This window comes from Cynocephalus volans, chromosome 1, assembly GCF_027409185.1.
Source record: "Cynocephalus volans isolate mCynVol1 chromosome 1, mCynVol1.pri, whole genome shotgun sequence".
In the NCBI taxonomy this organism is placed as follows: Eukaryota; Metazoa; Chordata; class Mammalia; order Dermoptera; family Cynocephalidae; genus Cynocephalus; species Cynocephalus volans.
In genome coordinates, this window is record NC_084460.1 from 110654306 (window position 1) to 110670570 (window position 16265).

Genomic DNA, 16265 nt, shown 5'->3' on the forward strand with positions numbered 1-16265 from the left:
CTCTCAGGGAGCAAAACTGGGCTCTAATCAAGGAGCATTCCTGGTGTGTGGAGCAGGCAACATGTTGGATTTCAGAATTGCTACGGAGTAGTAATTATTATATGACCCCCATTCCCCCCATTTTTCAAAGGGTGTTCTACTGTGTATCCTATTCTTGTCTCACCAATGCAAGAAGATATAGGGTATATGAAGGGCCAAAACTTTCCTTTTGGGTTCAGAGGTCTCTGGATCAAGAGGAGCTGTACTTAAGGAGCTATACCTTGGTGTCTCATCTGCCTCTAGACCTAATTTAGATCATAAGGTCCTGGAACTAAAGCCTGACCTACTAACTGGATAAAACTTTTGGACAATGGAGTAAATGTATTAATGAATTATTTTGTCCAGAGGGTGAACTGCAGTATATTGTTTGCAAAAAAATTACCCACAATGACGCCTTCCATTCCTTTACACAGACCCTTCTGCAATATGACTTTATCGCTCATGGATTGGCCTGGTGACTTGCTTTAATAAAAAAGCTCATGATGCATTAGAAGTGGTATGCCTCTTCCAAACTTGGGCCTCAAGGGGCCCTGCTGCTATTGACAAAGACTCTTTGCTTGGCCAAACTTTAGTCAGGCTTCTGAACCTTCTCCTAGACCCATCTGTGCACTTTCTTGTAAAATCCAGTTTTAGCAAATAACTTTGATAAATCAGTTTAGCAAGACCCCTCCCTCACCCCCCATCTCCTGATATCTGATCACCCTGGATATCTGGTCTCATCCTCCACCATTCCCCAGGTGATGTCTGGTCATCCTGGCCCATCTTCAGCAAGAATTCTGTTAGATTGGTTTAGCCAGAATCCCCCTTAACCCTGGAGTTTCGTCTTAGCAATTTTCATCCACTGACTTCCACTCTGCTTTTTAACTATAAATTCCCACTTGCCCATGCTGTATTTGGAATTGAGCCCAATCTATCTCCCCCACTGCAAAATCCCTTTGTCTTGGTCCCTATACCTATAGCAATGATCCTGAATAAAATCTGCCTTACCACGCTTTAACAAGTATCATTGAATATTCTTTTCTTTAACATTCTTTCACGTGTGGAATACTCTCCTGAGGCCACTGTGTGAAGAAGCTCAATGAGGCATACAGGAGAATCAAAGGCCACATAGGGCAGAGATGAGTTGTCCAACTGAGATCTCTAGACCAACCAGCTGACATTCACCTCCAGCCACTAGATGGGTGAGTGAGGCCATCTTGGAACTTCCAGCTTCAGTCAAGCCTCTGAATGACTGTAGCCTAATGAATGACCCCCAGCAAATTCAGTAAAAGGACCATGCCACCGAGCCCAGCCCAAACTACTGACCACAGAATTATGAGGAAACAATATGGATACTGTTTTAGCTACTAAGTTTTGCAGTAGTTTATTACACAGCAACAGGTAACTTTATAGGGAGTAAGAAAGTGATTGGGGACAAAGAGTAAGACTGACATTTGTGAACTGAAATTTGGAGAATCACAATCTCATGGGTTCTTGGGGCTTTGAATGTCACCTAGTCTGACCTATTATCTTTTTACCACACCTTTACCAAAAACTCATACCACCTTTTCACTATCAGCTACAGAGATGAGAAACTCAATATCTTCTGAGATAGATAAGGCCATCTTGGATTATCCTTGACTTAGTAAGTTATCCCTTGTTTTTTATCTGGGAATGTAAACCAGGGGAAAATATTCCAAATGTGGAAAAAGCTTTTATAAACAAATATGTTTATGGCAGTTGTGCAATAATAGAACATGAGGAACAATGTAAATATCCAATTCTAGAGGAATAGTCAAATTAGCATTAACTAAGTAAAAATTAGGCAGCTGTTAATTATCATATTAATGGAGAATTTACAATAATCTGGAAATATTCTTAGGTGACATTAAGTGAAAAATCAAGAAAATTGTGTATATGGTATAATTATACCTATGTTGAAAGTATGCATTGAAAATAAGAAGTAGAAAAAATAAGAGCAAACTGTTAAGAATGGCAGTGGAACTATAGAAAATTTTTCTTTTTTCTCTTCTTTTATATTTAAAAAGAAACCTGGGCCTAAAACTGCCTCCCTCTAGCTTTTACCTAGTGGTATAAAATGGGTCAGTTTAGGTCAATGGACAAAAGTGCACACAGGAGGGGCAACTGCAACAGCCTGGAAGTTTCCCATTCTTATACCATCTGCGTCTTTCCTTTCTCATAGGACATGGTGTGGGAACTTCTCATCAATCTGCCACCTCCTCTCATTTTTTCCTACTGCTTGGGTCCCAACAGAGTTGAAAAAGAGATGAAAATCTTTACTTTATAAACAATAAAGTAAAAAAATAAAATTCTGATAAAATAAAAACAAACTCAGAATAACTAAAATTCATATATGGCAGTTTATGGCAGGGAGGGTCTCATATCAGGGGACAGCTTTTATTGTGAGGTCCAAGAGGGAGTGAGTGAATGGGTAAGTGGATGGATGCGGGGAGATGGACAGGAGAGGGAGGGGAGAGAGAGAAAGTGTGTGTGTGTGTGTGTGTGTGTGAGAGAGAGAGAGAGAGAGAGAGAGAGACAGAGAGAGAGAGAGAGAGAGAGAGAGAGAAGACAGATAGATATTGGATGTTTAAGAAAGTTGACAATAAGAACATCTCTATTCTTTTTTGGTTTCTCAAACTGTGAATTGCTTTCAATTTTTTAAGTTTTCTGTTTCTTAGGATGCAACCCCTTACCAAGAATGGATCATGTGTGGCCTCATTTTTATATGGGCTGCACATGATCTTCACCAATTATAGATGTTGAGAGAATTACTTAAATTCTGTGTTGTAGGATGAATTATGTCCCCCTGCAAATATACCCTGGTATCTCTCAATGTGACCTTATATGGAAATAGATCTTTTCAGATGTAATCATGTTAAGATGACCATACTGGGTTAAAGTGGACCCTGATCCAATGACTGGTGTCCTTATAAGAAGAGGGAAATTTGGACACAGAGACACACACAGAGGGAGGAAGGCCATGTGAAGACAGAGGCAGAAACTGGAGTTATTCTTCTACAAGCCAAGGAACTCCAAGGATTGCCTACAACCACCAGAAAGCCAGAAGAGGCAGAGAAGTGTTCTCCCCTAGAGCCTTGAGAGGATGGGCGTGGTCCTGCTGACACCTTGATCACACTTCTAGCCTCCGGAACTGTGAGAATAAATTCCTACTGTTTTAAGCCACCTGGTTTGTGGTAATTTCTTACAGAAACCCTAGGAAATGAATATATTCTGTATATAAGTTTTCATATACGTAAAGTGGTGAAAATAATAGTATCTATATTCCAGGACTGTTGTAAAGATGCCATGAATTAATACATGTAAAGCCCTTTCTATGGCTGGAACATAGTCAGCACTCAGTAAAGCAGTGAGAATCACAAGACTCTGAGGTTCAGTCGACTGAGAGGATACTTTCCTGGGACTCAAATGGGTGGGGCAAGGGTAACTTCATGTGTTTGAAGAAGCATTAAGAGACTGAAATTTTCCCTTCGATGCCATCTGTTTTCTAGATTTCACTCCTTCATGCCTAATGTTACTGAAGCAATCAGCACTGGCTTCTCCTTTTACTAGGACCCCAAAACCAGGCTGACAGAGCTGGAGGAGAGCTTAGGGACACCACTCCACCCAATCTCCTCATTTGGCAGTCTGCTTTGTAGGTGTTTGGCTCTTTGTACTTTAGAGAGCCTCCCAACAATCCTGGGGGGTGGGCAACATGGAGAAATATTACCCTCATTTTATGAGAAAAGACCAGAGTAATGTAAGGGATCTCTAAGGGCTCTGTCCACAGGAGGACAACATCAGGTCCAGGAATCTCTCTACTTTCTGGGCCATCAAAGGATTTTCTAGATGTGTGAATGTAGGCCAATGATTCAGTGACAGCCCTGGGCCCAGGACTCCTGCCCACAGGTGAGAGCTCTGTACTCCTGAGCTCACCGCCACTGAAATCCATCACTTCCAGTGGCTGGGCCAGTTGTTAATAGCCTAATCTTGAAATTTGAGGTGGCCTCAAATTTCATTTAGAATTTGTGGATAGAAGCAAGTTAAAGGTGTCAGACACCAGAAAAAAACCTGGGCCTAGAAAAAGAGGAGGCACTTGATACATATTTGTATGTGTGTGCTGCATTTCAGAAACTCTTTTTTTCTTTCTTTCTTTCTTTCTTTTTTTTGGTTGCTGGCCTGGACAGAGATTGAACCCTGGACCTTGGTGTTATCAGCAACAAGCTCTAACCAATTGAGTTAACTGGCCAGCCCAGACACTCTTGAAAACATGTAAGTAAAAATAACATAGCTGGCAAATCTAAGACTCAAACTGACCTCAGATGAGAGGTGCTGGAAGTTGATGCATTAGTCCTGGCCCAAGTCATTTGGATATTGAGAAAAATAATAATAATGATAATAATAATTCTTCCCTCTATGTAGAACTTTCCAGTTGACAGGGCATTTTCACCTTCTCTATTTCATTTGCTCCTAATGGCAACTGTGTAATGAATCACATCAAGCAGACACTATAATTCTGAGCCCAGAGAGATGACAAGACTTCGCCAAGGTCACATGGCCTAGGAATAGCTGCCCTGGGACAAAATCCAGATGTCCTGTCTTCTTGGTCTATTTCAGTAATTGGAATCAGACTGCTATAGAAGGTCAGAACTGGAAAGGATATTTAAAGGACCTGAAGTCTATACCATTGTTTCCTTAGGTGAAGAAACAGAGACTAGTTCAAAGTTACATAGCAGTCAATGGCAGAGCCAGGACCAGGGCGCAGGTGTACTGCTCTTCCCAGGACAGTGTTCTTATTTGTTATTTGTTAATCAGAGTGAAAACCTCCTAACAGAGCTGGGTGAGCCCCTAAGAAGGTATTGTGTTTGTGCAAATGATAGATGCACAAAGAACGTGGGGGCCTGAGAAACAGCGGGCAGGTCCTAGGAGTCCAAGGATCCCACAGCTGCCAGAAAGGATTGCCCATTTTGGGGGAGGGTCTGGTCAGGAAAGGGCAGCATGAGCAGGGGGAGAAGAAAGAGCTGGCAGGGAGGGGCCTGCCGAGAGCCTGGGAAGTGGGCATCCCGCAGGTGGGAAAGCGGCAGTGCCCACATCTCAGCGGCGCAGGGCTGGGGGTGGGCAGGCGGGAGGAGTCTGGGAATTGTGGCTGGGAAGGAGAGCCAGGGGGATTTACACTCTCTTTGGTCGCGAATGGCTCAGACTCCCTACCACACCCCTTCTGGGACTCAGAACCCGGCACATTCACATGCAAATCCCTTCAGCAACTCAGAGGCAGGGCCCCAAACAGTTCAGTACAGAAAAATAGCTGGAGGAGAGGACAAAACAAAGCATTGTTGTGTTCTTCTGCAGTGAGGCTGCCCGGCTCAAGGTATGTCACAGTCGGGATTGGGGTGAAAGCAGTGATTAGACTCGTGCTGAGCTGACCCAAGGGACCTGCCTTCAGCCAGGGTCTCCGGCGGCAGAGTTTCCAGAAATGTGTGAGCTCGTGTGTCCATCTGCCACTGCCCAGGACTCTGCCCCACCCCAGGCTAAATGTACATCCTAAAAGCTTTGCCCAGAAATCCTTCAACAGAGCTGGAATAGGGACCAAACGTCCTAGGTTCCGGTCACAGCTCTGCCACTCCTGTGTCATGCATCACTTTGGCTTCTCCAGGCAGTGATGTGCTGGACCCAGCAGCTCATACCAACTTATAAGAACCAATTGTCAACTTTTCAGGATTTTGCTACCCTGTTGTTAAACACAGCCATCGCTAAAAATTGTTTCATAAATATACAGTTAAATACTTTATATTTGAAACAAATTGTATGAAAACTCATTACTTCCTAATTAGCACTGTTCTATTACCCATGCTCTTGAGGTTATTAATGGCTGATATCCCAATGACACATAATGTGCCATTGCATATCTCTTCCCCCCACCTCCCACCCCTACCCCACCCAATCTAGTTGTTAATCATTTACAAGAGCACAACACTGCTGTCAGTAATACTGTCCTCTAAGCATCAGGAGGTCAAATGAGACACTGGGTGTGAATGCAGCTCATGAAGTCTGCCATTGCCTGGCAGCATTTAGCAGGAACTCCATGTCCCAACCTCCTCCCTGCTCCCCACCGGGACCTCTCAGTCTTCATTTCTCGTTCCCAGCCCTCTAGTCACACTGCTGTCCTGGTTGTTCTTCAAACACACCAGGCACTGAGGGCCTTTGCACTAATATTTACTCTGGTTCGAATGCTTTTCCCCCAGAAAACTACATGGCCAAGTTCCTTATCTTCGAGTCTTTGCACAAATGCCACCCTCTCAATGAGGCCCAGGCTGACCATCATATTTAAAACATAGCCCTCATCTCAACTCATGCAGATCTCCTTTATCCTACTCTATCCATATCTTTGCCTATCAACTTATTACTCACTATGTAATTTACATATGGATTATGTTTAGTGTTTTTTGTCTGTTCACCCCATTGCAATGGAAGCACCATGTAGGGATTTCCATCTGTTCTAATTACTGCTATACCCTAAGCGCTAGTAAATCACAGACACTCAGTGAATATTTGTTAAATAAATGAATATCTCTTCTTGTCTACCTTTTCCCTCTACAAGCACACCAAAGCAAATTCAAGCTCTGCTTTTTACCAAGGTGTTTGCAAGAGTGGCCACACACAAGCACACAGATGTGCACCTCATCTCACGCACCCACACTTAACCTGCATTCTCTGCCCTAGCACTGGGAGCTGCCTTCTGTTTTCCACCACCCCAGAGCCTGTGCCGTTTACACTTCCTGCTTAATATGAGCTTTTGTCACACTTTTTTGAAGCTCATTTTCACTTCCTGACTCTTCTGAATCAGCTAGAATTGGTCTTTGAGGCCAGGTGTCTCTGGAGTGGAAGAATCCCGCTGAGGACTACAATTGAAATTCATGAAAACATTATCCATTCCTCATTTCCTTTTGAGGCCAAGGCCTCCTGTTCACTCCCAGAGAATTAGCAGAGCTGCTGCAGTAGGTGAGGTCAGGGCAGCCTGAAGGTCGAGGGCATGTTCTAAGTAAACACAGAGCACTGCACAGAAATTTGGAACCTGGGGTTCAGAAGAGTCCTCCTTGGGAAGAACTTATCTCTTGATTATACAGCAGGATTCAGGCCATTGTGGCCTGGGGAAAGGGGCATTGGACTGAGAGTCATAGCCCTTTAGAACCAGAAGTGCTTGGAGAGGCCACCTATACAGTTCTCTAGTAGGGAGATAAGGAAACGGGCCCAGAATGGACAGGTGACTTGCCTGAGGTCTCAGCGGGAGTCTGTGGCTGATTTCCAGGATGGAGCCCTTTCCTTTATGCTCACTGCCAGGAGACATGTGCCATTTCCTGTTCTGCCCTAGGACTGTGTTTTCTACTGGAGAAAACACAGACACAGGCGCTGAGCTCATGGGGATGACAGTTTAGTGGGAATGACCTTGAGCTCACCATTAGAACTTACTCACCACAAACAGCACATTTCCATCCTTTGTAGCTTAGACTCCACTTCCTATTATTCTTGTAAAACATTTTTCCTCTCAAAGTCAGAATAAAGGAAGGTTTTTAAACATAGTCTAGATAACTTAAGGACCCTGAAGCTTCTTTCACTTTAACAAATTTTGCTAAATTGCCCTGACTTGCACAGTGTTGTCTTTGAAATAATGCACGATCCTTTCCAGAATAGAACCTGTTCTGAGAAGAGCCTGTCGAAAGACAGAACCATGACTTGGGAATAAGAAGACCAGGGGCTGAGACCTGGCTTTTCACTTAAAGACTTGGACAAATTCACTTATGCCTCAGTTTCCTTTTCTATAAATTAGATATAATAATCCCTGCTCTTCCTATTCCAAGATAATCAAATAAGGTAACAGATTAAAACCTGCCATAAAATTTGTGTTTGCACAATGTAAACACACAGGAAAAACAAAAGACCTCCTGCATTTGAATAGTCCTTTCAAAGCACTTTTCCATAAATCACCAGAAAAAACTGAGTGGCATGAACAGGGTCAGATACAGCTAGTTAGTGGTAGAGTCAGAGCAGATGAGAAAACTGATGTTTACTGAGCATTTGGTGACACCTGATAGACAATTGATAAATCGTACCATCGTCATCATTACCACTAAAATAGTATTTATGAGCAAATTACATGTGTATTAGATATATGTCATTAAAGATTTACCTCATTTGGCATTCACAAAAAGCCCATGAGATAAGTATCATCATCTTGTCCCCATTTGACTGATGGAGAAGGGAACCTTAGTGAGGTTAAGCAACTGCTCCAGTAAGAGGTGGAGGCAGAACCTGACCCTGGGTCTAGCTGGCCCCAAAGCCTGAGCTCCCAACCACTGAGCACAACTGCCTTTTGCAGTGCTAATTCCACTCACAACCATCATACCGTTTAAACTCTACCACAAACTGTGAGGAAGATATTGTATCCATTATGATTTCTTTTTCTTTTTTCTTTTTTTTTTTTTTTACCTGAAGGCAAAACCAATGCTGAGGGAGATGTAGAAGCTTGGCCAAGGTGTCTTATTCTGATAGTGGCAGAAACAATTTAATCCTCAATATGTTCACTGTCTCTCTACCACAGTCTCTTTCCATACCTACCCTTATCACTCTTTAAGTCCTGTCTCAAAATTTAGACCAGGATTTCCAACTGTATTCCAAACTCAATGCACTTCAACACATTCTATATCTTTCTAAATCTGTTCGTCCTCTGCATGTTCTTGATCTCCATTTTGGGGGAAAGTAGCCACTTTGTTGTCATACTTGGGCTTGAAACCTCTGATTCCTCTTTCCACCTCTCCCATGTACAGCTGGTTCCTGTGGAGTCTACCTCTGCGTTTCTCTACCTGGGCCTCCATAGCCCTCCTAGAGGCCTGTGGGCTCCATATCAGTATATTCAGTACAGCCAGCTAGATGGCCTCATTCAATGGTTCCAGTTTCTTTTGGCTTTGCCTGTGCTGAATTTCCCTTATATGTAGTTCCATAGTAACCTTCCTCAGGCTTATCCCTGACTGTGTCACCTCCCCACACCCTCTTTCCCCCCAACAATTCACAGCTTCTAATTGGAGGTCCTAGACTCAACTGCCAAAAGATGCCAGGCAGAAAACATAAATGAAAGAAACAGGGTACTTTAAGTTTTTTAAACAGAAATACACTTTGCATAATAAACACAGAGGAATATTCTTCACTCTACAATGAAATTTTTCACCTGTTTTTCCTGAATATGTGCTCTTCTCAGAAACTTTCATCTTTTCTACTTTTGATAGGGACACAAGGGGAAAAAGGTTCAGTTTCTGTACTGTAAGAAAAGCCATGGTGCTATCAAGATGCTGGAAAGCTTTAGCATAGGGGGAACTACAGGGAATGGTGAGGACCTCTCCCACAGGGGCACTGCCATCTGGTGCTGGCTGACTATTGGTATGCAGGAAGCTGCCAGAATTGCCAGATTTTCTAATTTTTTAAGAAAATTTGGAAATGTGAATTTTTGTTTGATATAAGAAATTTTATGTTGACTTTAATTCTTTTTTTCTTTTTCAAAACACAGTATGAGCCAATACCAGACTGATCAACAAAATACATCCACAAAATTAATTCAACCTGTCGTCCACTTGCTTGTGACTCTGGGTGTACGTACTTAAACTCAAATTTATCAAACATTTTCTCAGTTGATCCCCAGATGATCTTTCTAGGCTTTTCTCATGTATCTCCCTAAAACATGCCAACCCCTGATTATTCTCTGTTCTGCATCATTTCCATCTTTTTCAACCCCCATGCCTTTTTACGGTAACTCTGCTGAGATATCCTGCTTAGGGAACTGTACTATTGAATTCCTATTTACCCCTCAAGACTTATTTCAAACATCAATTATTTCTAAAGCCTTTCCTCATCATCTGGAAATGACCACTCCCAAACTTATATACTACTGGATACCCCTTGTTTTACTTTGTCTGGCTTTAATTTATTAATTACGGGCTTATCTCATAACATACTATGAAATTGTGAATTCCTTGAGGACAGGAACTGTCCTACTCATCTTTGCAGACCCAGACTTTGTTATAGTGTCTGGCTTATGGTAGGTTTTCAGTAGAATTCTTGGACTCCATTACATAGACGAAGGGGAGCCATTGAATGATTTTTGAGATGGCATAATCAAAATAATGTTTTAAGAAGACACATGTAGAGGGTAGACTCGGTGGGGAGAGATTGACATCTGGTAGACATTTAGGAGGTTATTGCAATAGATTGGGTTAGAGGAATATGAATTGGAACTAATGGGATAACAGTGGAAAGGATGGAAGAAATTTGAATACATCAAAGATATAGGTGAATGGGAGAACAGTGTGTTGCATTATCTGAGCATTTAACAGCAGCCAGTTGAACGACTACACAATGAGAGGAAGAGAAGAAGAGGGAGAATAAAAACCAAATGCGGGTGATTCTTGCCCCCTTTTCCAATGAACAGATGCCATGAAGTGAACTTGAATATGAGATGTGTGGATCTGCTATTCCCTTGGTGGTTCTGGTTTCTAAGTGACTATACCTCTTTCCATAATGATAGCTATACAGCTCCTTTCTAAGTGTAAGTCCACCACTTTGTCTGGCACTCAACCAAATGAACTGTCACTTGTTGCATTTCTGAAAAAAACATTCTTTCTTCTAAACATCTGAAAGATAGTGCTCTACAATATTTAAGGGATTTTTGAGAGTAAGTTTGATTATAGACAATGTTTGCCTTATGTTACAACTTAAAAACCTCAGCATTCCCAGGTTGGGATGCCACTATAGTTTAATCTACTCAAAAGAAGAAAAGACTGAGAGTCTTAAGATGTAAATTCTGGTCCAAGTGTGACCTTGGCCAATGAATTGCCCTTCCTTGGGCTTTAAACATAATAATCGTGGAGTTGGGCCATGATTTTTAAGGTCTTAGATACACAGACTATCAGGGCTAGGTGGACCAGAAGAGACCACCTGGTGCAACTCCCTGTGTTGGATAGTGGAGGAAACAGAGTCTTTTCTAGACATAGCCACCTGCCCAAGGTTAGTTAGTGTAGAATGACAACAGAACCCAGGCCTACCAACTCCCTGACCAGCATCTGTGCTTTGCCTCTAGCCTGCAGCGTTAACCCGCCGTGATTCATATGTCTCATTTATGCACTGCAGGAATCCACACATTGCAGCCACATTCCAAGGAAGCAGATGCTGCTGTGCAGATGTGCATGCGCCTTGAAGAACAAGAACTGCGGGAAATCAGGCTGGAGAGGAATTTTCATAAATGAGCATCCGGACCACAGCTTTGGGGTCCTGCTCTTCTTCAAGCTACTGATGTGCAGTGTCAGCAGTTCCATCCTCATCACCCTCGTGGGCCTGGGTGGGAAGGGCAGCCTGTGTGGTTGGGCTGGGTGGGAAGGGGTTCCTGTGAGTTGGGGGGTCCTTGAAACCCATTCCTAGGCCTGCCAGGGGAATTTAGTCATACAGTAAAAAAGCCTCAAAACAGGGAATGCTATCCTGTCAAAGGGAAATCAGTGGTATTTAAAGTTGCTGGGTAAAGGAGAGTGGTGCCATGATATGTTTACAAGTTCTATTTAAATGACATGTCAAGGCATCCCCAGCAGACTGCAGGCTCTAATAGGAGTGCTTATAGCCATGGAACTTTGAGAAGTGGATCTTATAAATGTATTAGTCCCATTTTCTAGTATTATCCTGACTAGGATAATGAGGGTCTGGTGGGGTCATCTGGAAAGTTCTGGCAAGGAGGATTGGGATTAGAATTCTGGAATTTAAGGGACCTTAGGGATCATCTTTTTTCACCCTCTTACTGATCAGATGAAAAAACAAAATTTTGGAGAGGGATGTTGACTTACCTGGAGGTCACATGGCATGCTTGTGCTTTTATTCAGATGGAAAGAGAAGAGCTTTTCTCCCATTTATAGCCAGAAAAAGCACATATTCTGGGGGCTGGGGTTGGGGAGGCAATTAGAAAAAGTGAATGGGCTTCAGTTATGTGTGAAAGGCTTCAGGGTTTAGAATTTCAGGGGTAGAGTGCTTGTCCTGTCCCTGAACTCTGACCTTCAGTCTCCTCTTCTGTCCAATGGGAACTTGACCAGAGTGGCAAAATTCAAGCTGTAATTCCTCAGGGTGCTTCAGGGTAACCCAGGAGGGTGAGCAAGCAGAACCACCTTCAGTAAAGCAGCTCCACGTCCACCTGTTTTCTATACTGGGACTAATCGAAGACTTGTTAGAAGAAAGTGTCTGATAGGGAGAAAATATTTGAAAAACAACAACAACCTGAGACTAGATGGGCCTCCAGAGGGCCCGTGCAGCCTGACATTCTGTGAGTTCTCGACTCTAGGAGGGAAACTCTGCTGGGCATGAGTGAGCAAGGGCACAGGCCATGTCTGTTTGAGCACCAGCTGTCAGCCAATGAGGATGCAGCATCCTGCAGAGGTAGGCCTGCTCATGCCCATGGCTACTGGAATCTGCAGGAGGCTAATGCTAATGCCAGGACGGCATTCTGGAAGAGTCAACTGCATAAACACAAGTAGAGATATATATCTTGTCTCCCCCCACCCCCCACCCCCATATTAATTTCTTCTTCCAAAGGAATTAGAAAAATGCATCGACACAGACACAAGGACTGGAGGGCACTTTAAGTAGGCAGCTCAGGCCCTGGGATGCCTCAAGGAGACTGCTTCTTTGTTCTGCCCAGAAGTCACATGTCTAATTTTGAGGCAGGATGCTTTAAAATTTTCTTGCCCATTCCAGATCATTTGAGGAGTTAGTGACAGATCTGGGACTAGAACAGGCATTTCCTGAATCCCAGGCAAGAATCCAGGACCATGCTGCCCCTTCCAGAGGGCCCAGGTCCATCTACTTGGGGTTTCAGGGAAGTGTCTCACCACCCTGGATAGAACCATCAATCAGTTTCCAAAATATCCAGCCAGAAAGGCTGAGCTTTGGGTAGAAACATATTCCTGTGTTTTAAATTCAGTGTCAGAAAAGGTCTTCAGATTCTATTGCTGTCCTTGAAAAGTACCTTGTCATTTTTTTCTTTTTTTTTCACTAACAAAATGCTGCTGATGTCAGCTGTTTGATCTGCCTTGCTGGAAGACTCAATCTGTTTGGGGCAAAGGAATGAGTTAATTCCTCTGTTGTGTGTTTCTTATCTCGATAAAGGAGTCTTACTAATGAGTTAATTTGGCTTCTGTCTGAACAAGAGTCAGACTTGTGAGAAACAATCATGCAATGACTATGAAGTTGAGAATCAATTTGTGGGGTAGAGGGAGGGGGTAATAATGAGAAGTTATTGGTAAAACTGAAGAAAAAGATGTCTATAATTTCTGTGGTCTTGAGCCTCAGGAACCAATAAAAGCTGGTGTTTTCACTGATGAAATTTCTAGATGGTTGACATGTTTGAAAGTGGAGGAAAAAATAATTTAAAAGTTTATATCTAGCCTTGTCTAAATCTATGGAATTCACTGTTAGATGAAACTAATGTTTGTTTGGTCATTTTCCTTCTGGTTAAGATCACTGTCCAACCCAAATATCAGAGAATGTCATGGTTTTATGACCAGCAGTAATTGGGGGAATGGGCTGGGAGACTCTGCTTAACCTAATGACTATAATTTTGTCCTCTAGCAGAGGCTAGATTACGTCCTGGAAGGCATAACTGAACTTTTTGTCAGAAAGTTCAGTGTAGAATGATAAATACTTAGGGTCCCAGTGAATAACTTCTGGTTGATCCTTTGTGACCCTGAGAAGTTGGCTCCATTTTTAATAAATTCATAGAAATTGCTTGTCAATCTAGATTACCAACCCACATCGTGTCCTAGAGCATCCACTTCTACCTCTTCTCATTCTTTCCCTGTCAGTCTTTTACCTGTATTGTCATTACTTTTGTACATCCTGTGCAATAGCTATTTTTCTAGGCTCATCTCTCTTTATAAGGTACCTGATCTTTTGTATCCTAATATTCTCATCGTCCCTAGCACAGGGCATTCAAAGAGAGGCATCACCCCACGTAGCAGTGGTTCCGGGATATTGGCAACATCTGGAGACATTTTTGGTTGTCACAACTGGAGGGGGAGCTGCTCAAGGCATCTAGTCAGTAGAAGCTAGGGGTGCTGCCAAAAACTGTACAATGCCCAAGACAGCTTTCCTCAGCAAAGAATTATGCAGCTCAAAATGTCAATAGTGCTGAGATTAACCCTGCTGTGGAACACCGATTTTGGAAAGTTTTTAGACAAAGAAACCTGTTGTAAATGGGATATTTCATGTGGACTCAACGTATAAAACGTCAACACCCTACATATAAAATGAGTTGAAGCGTGGTATGGGGCCAAAGTTCTCTTTCCAGGCTTCCTCCCCCTTCTCTAGTGGCCTTTGTAAGCCTTGCCATATCCTAGGACTCAGTAGAGCACAGCTTGTGAGCTCTTTGTTGTAGTCAAAAGAGCATAGATTCAAAGTCACAGACATGGGTTTAGGACCTTGATCCATCACTTACCAGCTGTACAACCTTGGGTGATTTGCTTAACTTTCCTAGGTTTGTTTCTTTGCTTGTATAATTGGATAGTAGTTCCTGTCTCATAGGATTGTTTTAAAGTTTAAATGAGATTTTAAGCGTAAAGACACTTTGTAAACTCATTATTTTGCTGTTGATCAAATATTCTAATGAATACAAGGTTAACTATTGTTGTATTACTGGCTGTGAAAAAATGTGACTACAACAGTACTAAAAATACACAAAGTCTACTCTAGAGCTGTCTGATGAGAACCTCTTCCAGGAAGCCAGAGAGAACTTAGAAAGTAGGTTCTTAGGTCTCCACATCTTTTTGAGCTAGATATAACCTCATAAACTGGATCACTCATCCCCACTTTGAAAGGATAACAACCTCCCACCCATGGAATTTCTTGTGGGTTCTCTCTAAATTCCAGAGAATATTGTTTTGGTGTTGTAATTCTCTTCTGCTCTTCCCCCAAATATTTTTTACACCCACTTCTGACAGTGACCCCCCCTCCCTGCCCATGCCCTTTGCTAATAAAATGCAAACCTTTCAGCATGGTATTCACATTCCTTCAGATCTCACTCAAGCCCACTCTTCCAGCCTCACCTCCTGCTGTCTACTACTGCATACCCTACACTTCCCAAACACTTGATAATTGTTTGGGAAATTGAAGAAGGCTCTCTAATGCCTCAGCTTTGGACATAATTATGACTCTATTTCTGTCTGTTGCTTACTCTGGGGTCTCTGCCCTTTTCTTCCCATTGAATTAAAGTCAACCTTGAAACAGAGATTAGTGGAAATGTTAAAGGTTTGGAGAACAGAAAGAAAGAAGGAATGTTGTGTTTGGCTGAGTCATACCCCACCAGCCTGTTTCCCTTGTCCTAGGTCCTTTCTAGTTCTACCCACTCGGCTTCCACTTAGCATACCACCCCGACCTCCATTCATCACATTGTGACCTTGTGTGTCTCACTCACCAGATGCCACCCTGAGAGGGCAAGGACAGTGTCTAATTCATCTGGGCTTCTCTAACCTCCAGCAGAGAGCCTGGCTCAGATAGGGAACATTGGGAATCTCACCTTCACATAGTCGTATTCACAAAGGTAGGAAGATTCCAAGTTGAAGTGCATGAAGTAGAGCTTGATCCGAAATCCCTCTGGGACAGTGATGTTCCAAGTCACCTCTGAATCACTCGGATAGGAGTCTGGATAGCCAGGCGACTGGATCTGGCCAAACATATTATTCAGCTCCACGGTGTGGGCTGAAGCCTTCAACAGGGAGAAGCACAGAGCATGACAGAGAAGGAGCCACCTGAAAGACATGAGTGTGGGTCTACTTACATTCACGTCACAGGTCCCTCACATTAATCTAAATGAGCAACGTGGACACCAAGTTCTCAGCATCCCTCTGCCTCTGGCCTGCTGCAATTACTTTCCCCTCCAGGCCTTGCTTACCCAGTCTGTAACACGGGGAGATGTTAATTAGATGATTTCTAAGGTTTCTTTCGGTGTCACTCATTTAAAGCTTTGATAATAGAATTAAACTTTTCCAGAAAGTATTACAGTTGGAACCTGTCATTATACTGCTGAAAACATAACTTTCATAATTAAGTAAACGGTGATATTTCTTCATAATTAAGTAAAAGGTGAAATGAATCAAGATAAACTCTTGATTCATTTTTCTAAAAAGTAAATAATTGTAACACGGTAATCTTAGGAT

The 16265-nt window shown here is 42.7% G+C and overlaps 1 protein-coding gene across 3 annotated transcripts in view; it reads right to left on the minus strand.

Annotated features, from left to right (window-relative positions):
* The window catches only part of MASP1 (MBL associated serine protease 1), a 59978-nt gene extending 44110 nt beyond the window's left edge, over positions 1-15868 (minus strand). For all 3 annotated transcript variants that reach the window (XM_063100981.1, XM_063100978.1, XM_063100984.1), the window contains exon 1: positions 15626-15868. In XM_063100981.1, coding sequence (XP_062957051.1) covers positions 15626-15868 — 243 coding nt within the window. The remainder of the gene's footprint in view (positions 1-15625) is intronic.
* Positions 15869-16265: the final 397 nt, after the last annotated feature.